The sequence below is a fragment of the Primulina tabacum genome, chromosome 6 (assembly GCF_025594145.1).
Source record: "Primulina tabacum isolate GXHZ01 chromosome 6, ASM2559414v2, whole genome shotgun sequence".
Lineage (NCBI taxonomy): Eukaryota > Viridiplantae > Streptophyta > Magnoliopsida > Lamiales > Gesneriaceae > Primulina > Primulina tabacum.
Genome location: NC_134555.1, coordinates 8,045,948 through 8,051,419, shown reverse-complemented (window position 1 = coordinate 8,051,419; position 5,472 = coordinate 8,045,948). Strand labels below are relative to the sequence as shown.

At 34.7% G+C, this 5,472-nt stretch overlaps 1 protein-coding gene across 1 annotated transcript; it reads right to left on the bottom strand.

The window, feature by feature from the left end:
- Positions 1 to 2,455: 2,455 nt before the first annotated feature.
- Positions 2,456 to 3,399, bottom strand: LOC142549995 (uncharacterized; the record flags this gene model as incomplete). Its single annotated transcript, XM_075659239.1, has 1 exon — positions 2,456 to 3,399. A coding segment is annotated over one exon (630 nt), but the record flags the coding sequence as incomplete, so codon positions are not given.
- Between the last annotated feature and the right edge of the window lie 2,073 nt (positions 3,400 to 5,472).

Sequence of the window (5,472 nt, the reverse complement as noted above, 5' to 3'; positions counted from 1 at the left end):
TACGAATACAATATTATGTTAATACGTAAGGCCAAGACTCGGTTGACGGGTGAGAGTGTCGCTGATGTCCCCGTCACCCAGTACTGTGGTTACATGTAGATGGATCCATCGCCCCCAATACGAATACGAAAATCACAATCAACGATCTGAATTCAACGAAAAAGGAATATGTATATGTTTATGATGGATATGAATATGTTTAAGTTTTTACGTGATTATGAAAATGTTAATTTAAGTAAAAGTATTTTCACTGTTGAATGTGATCTACATACGTATTATTTGTTATCAAGATTATGGTGTGTTGAGTCTTTAGACTCACTAGGTGTGACCGATGCAGGTGAATTTGATGTTGATGGTAGTAGAGGTCTTGATGGTTGATCTGACTGGACTGAAGGTGAACATAACCCGAGGACCAGCGCTTATCTTTCCGTACTTATATTTAAGTTTAAAATTAAAGATTTTTACGACTTTTATTTATGCTTTTGAGAGGTTATTGAGAGGTTGATAGTATTGGCTTTATTTTCAAATATTGCTTTTAGGTTTTGCAAACGTTGGACGATTATATGCTTTAAATTATTTCCTTTGTTTTTCAAATATAGTTGATTGTTTATTTTTAAAAGTGGTGTCAAAAATATTTTAATTATATTATTATGTAGTTCGGCCGATTCATGGGGGAAAAAAAATTTAGTACTTTTTAAGCAAAACGAGTAGTGGACGTTTCATGTATTGTTGTCACTCTCTTCTTCTTTTGATGGATTTGTTGTTAACTTTAATGTGAACAAACTTGAGGCCAACCTTAAAGAGTTGGCCAACATGCTTGCAACACATAAGTCGATCACAAGATAGGAAGGCTTGTTTTTCATGTGGGCTCGTCTTCTGGGTCTAAGAAAAGTCCCCAAGTCAAGTGAAAGAAGTGTTATTCCCTCTAAAGAAAAGCAAGCCCAATAAAAAGTCAACAAAATCAGACAAAATTGAACAATTTGTTGTCACTGCATTCAATTTGAACATTGAAGAGGTATCTGGGATAAAATGTTCTAGCAGTCGTATGTGAATGTCTAAGCAGTTACAACATCAAAGAAAAAAAAAACAAGAGATTATAAACCAAGCATACATATGCATGCTAGACTAGATCATATTTTCCAAAAAAAAGATGCACAAGCTAGTGGGAGATGACATGTTTGACTTGTGAGACATAAAATTTATACATATTAGTGAGTCCTATCTAAAGGGAAAAACGAACAAGATCCTTTCTAAGGTAAAGTGGAACTTGCACATGACATTTTTTATTTGATTCATATATATAAGTTTATGGCCTGCTAAGTGTTAACATGAAATATGAGCAATCTTACTTCATTACCTTTGACTAATTGAAGTACGAGTATGTGTATTTGATGAATTACAAGTCTGAAACCTTGGAAATTTTTTAAGAATTCATAGTTTAAGTGGAGAAACAATTGAGTAAAAGTATCAGGACACTTCGATCTGATGGAAGTAGAGAATATTTAAGTAATGAATTCCAATTTTATCTAAAAGTTTATGAGATTCACTTAAAGTGGAGTCCTCCTGCCAATACCACAACTGGATGATGTGTCAGAATGCCGCAATTGAATATTGACGGACATTGGTCGATCTATGATGAGATTCACTAAATTGTCACCATATTTTTTGGGATATGCACTTGAAACATCGACAATGTTGTTGAACAATGTTCATATGAAATCGGTGAACAAAATGTCATATGAAGTATGGATGGGAAGCCTTCCAAATATTATTTTCTAAGAATATGGGGATACCCTGCTTACGTGAGACAGTCAGTAGGAGACAAATTAGATAGTAGATTCATTTTGCTACTTCGTGAGATATCTAAAGGATTATGTCGGATATAATTTCTATTATCCAAAAGAAACAAAATTAAATGTTCCAAAAAACACCACCTTTTTAGATAAGGGCTTACTATTAGATAGAAAAGACAAGATGATAGAACTCAATGATATTCAAGAAATACCGATTCATTAGATTGAAGAATCCACTTTCCAACAGCCAGTAGAAGAGGTACACCCTCGTTGGAGATCTTAGAGGATCTCGAGACCATCTATGAGGTATGGTATGCTTATTGAAGAAGTCAAGGATGAACCTGATCCTAGATGTGATCCAAGAAACTTCAAAGAAGCATTATCTGATGTTGATTAACCTAAATGGCTTCGAACAAAGTTTGGACATTAGTGGATCCTCCTTAGAGAAGTGTTCTCATATGATGCAAAGGGATCTACAAGAGAAAATTTTGGGCGAATAAGAAAGTATTATTGACCTTCAAAGATAGACTAGTAGCTGAATGATATACTCATAGGCTGAGAATTTACTACGAGGAAACATTTCTCCAATCCCGATGTTCAATTCCATTAGTATTTGCTAGTTAAAGCAATATGATATGACTATGAAATATAACAGATGGATGAGAACACGATGTTCTTTAATGTTGATAATAAGGAAGAAATTTACATTTTTCAGCCTAAAGGGTTCACATCAGTGGGAAGTAAGCGTAAGATATACAAACTTCATATATGGATTTATGGTCTCAGACAAGCATCGAGGTTTTCTGAAACCTCATTTCCCAAAATCTTCTTCCATCTTTCGTGGGCCAATGCTGAGTATAAGTAACAACAGGTAGAACTTGGACGAGTCCAAATGTTTTCTCGAAAAATACAAATATACTAGTGAAGACAATAATAGTTGCGAACAACAAAACTATAAAATATTGTCCAGCGTGAGTTAAACAATCTTCCATGTAAAATGCCGATATCCAACCCATTTTGCAGCTAGGCTCACACCAATAGCCAATGCAGCACACAACAAGGGAACGGGAACCCTGTTGATGGCCCCTGAATCCTCCCCTTCTTTAACGTCGACAAGGCTCTTAGAATGGTGGAAAATATCCAATGTTAAATATGAAACTATCGCAATCACTCTCACCCAAGGCTCTCCAACCACAGCTAAAACGGCAGCCGGAGGAAGTGCTGAAGAAACGTAATCTCTTTTCTTAACGAGATTTGCAAACCCAAACATACAGACCAGTAATGTCCAGAAAAAGAGCTCGGATATGTAATTTCTCACTGCAGCAAAGCCGATTAGGTCAGCCAATGAGAAGAGATATGGCTGGCTGTTTAACGAGTTTGGAACAGTGGCTTCTGCGATGGTAAGTACAGCGGATGTTAACATGATGATAGTTACAAGTTCTTGAACTGGAGCATATGAAATAACGCTGGGATAGAAAGCACGAACGGTGCGGAGAGCAGTCTCAAAGCCATGGATTAAAGATGAAATTGGATCTCCGATAAAATGGAATATAAGAGCCAAAGCAAGTCTTAAGATGTATCCTAAGAATAGAAAGATGTATCCTTTTTAATGTTGCTCAATAAAGTTGCATTCCACGAGTGACGATAAAATCAAAAAGAGTGTCTCGAACTATGCAACTTCGAATGATGATGACGTGAAAGCTTTGAGCAATGCTAATTTTTTGCATGTAAATATTTAATTGTGGTTATATTACTTTGCAATATTTTATTAGGATTGAATCTGGCTAAATTCTGGTTGTATTAGCTTTGAGCAATGAAAAATGTAGATGATTATTGCAATTGTCCATGACTATGATTTGTATCAATTTATAAAATGATTATTTGTCTTCTAGGGTAAGCCGGTTGCATTGGCATTGGAATCTATAACCAATATTGTTGCATACGGTACAATTGTCCATGTCAATGCGGCTGATAAATTACTTCATGATGTTCCATTACCCATGAGTTGCATGCACGTATCCATTGATAATGTTGTGGACAAATTATCACATTTGTCATTTTCAATTCCAAATGAATGTGATACTGTTGGTGATGCTATAGGAACACATGTGGCTTGGCCAGCACACTTGGTAGTACTGCAAGATGAGGTAAATGTCATATTATATTTAAATTTAAATTATCATAAAGAATTCAATCTTGCAGCTAACATGTGTACATTTGCAATGTTTAGAAGCTTCAAAGGAAGAAAAATGTCGACCACAGAAATAACCTTGGTTTGTCTTCAAGTGTGCCAAGATCTTTACATCTATTGTATTGTTATTGTAAACGTGCTCTAGATGATGAACAAAATCTATCACTGCTTTTTGATCATGATTTCTTTGACGAGGATTGCGAACTACTTGTGCACCTTGAAGACATCATTCCTTTCTATAATTTGGATCAAATATCTGCCAATTGTATAGTTGTGTACATGTGGTAAGTCTTATTCTTTTGTTTGTTTACCAATTAAGCTGTATAAACTTAATTAATTTAGCATATTCACATTTTTCTGTTTGAAATTGTAGGCATCTTTATAAAAAGATGAAAAAAGATAACAAGATCGACAAGTTTAGATTTGTGAACCCACACACGATCTCATACATGCCATATGTGACCTAACTTGACAAAAACGGTAAAATCAAACACTTGAATGAAAAAGCAAGTGAGAATCCAATGATAACTACGCACATAACACATAATTAGTGCATACAATTCAATAAACTGTCGAGAAACTAATTTAAATTTGAAAGAGCAAGTGTTTTGGCCGAAAGACTGAGTGGTACATTAAGAAATCAACTAATTATGTGTTAAAACACTTGCTTTTTCATTCAAGTGTTCGATTTTACCGTTTTTGTCAAGTTTGGTCACATATGGCATGTATGGGATCGTGTGTGGATTCCAAAATCTAAACTTGTCGGTCTTGTTATCTTTTTTCATCTTTTTATAAAGATGCCTACAATTTCAAACAGAAAAATGTGAATATGCTAAATTAATTAAGTTTATACAGCTTAAGTGGTAAACAAACAAAAGAAGAAGACTTATCACATGCACACAACTATACAATTGACAGATATTGGATCCAAATTATATAAAGAAATGATTTCTTTAAGGTGCACAAGTAGTTCGTAATCCTCGTCAAAGAAATCATGATCAAAAAGCAATGATAGATTTTTTTCATCGTCTAGAGCACGTTTACAATAACAATACAATAGATGTAAAGATCTTGGCACACTTGAAGACAAACCAAGGTTATTTCTGTGGTCGATATTTTTCTTCCTTTGAAGCTTCTAAACATTGCAAATGTACACATGTTAGATGCAATATTGAATTCTTTATGATAATTTAAATTTAAATATAATATGACATTTACCTCATCTTGCATTACTACCAAGTGTGTTGGCCAAGCTACATGTGTTCCTATAGCATCACCAACAGTATCACATTCATTTGGAATTGGAAATGACAAATGTGATCATTGGTCCACAACATTATCAATGGATACGTGCATGCAACTCATGGGTAATGGAACACCATGAAGTAATTTATCAGCCGCATTGACATGGACAATTGTACCGTAGGCAACAATATTGGTCCTAGATTCCAATGCCAATGCAACCGGCTTACCTTAGAAGACAAATAA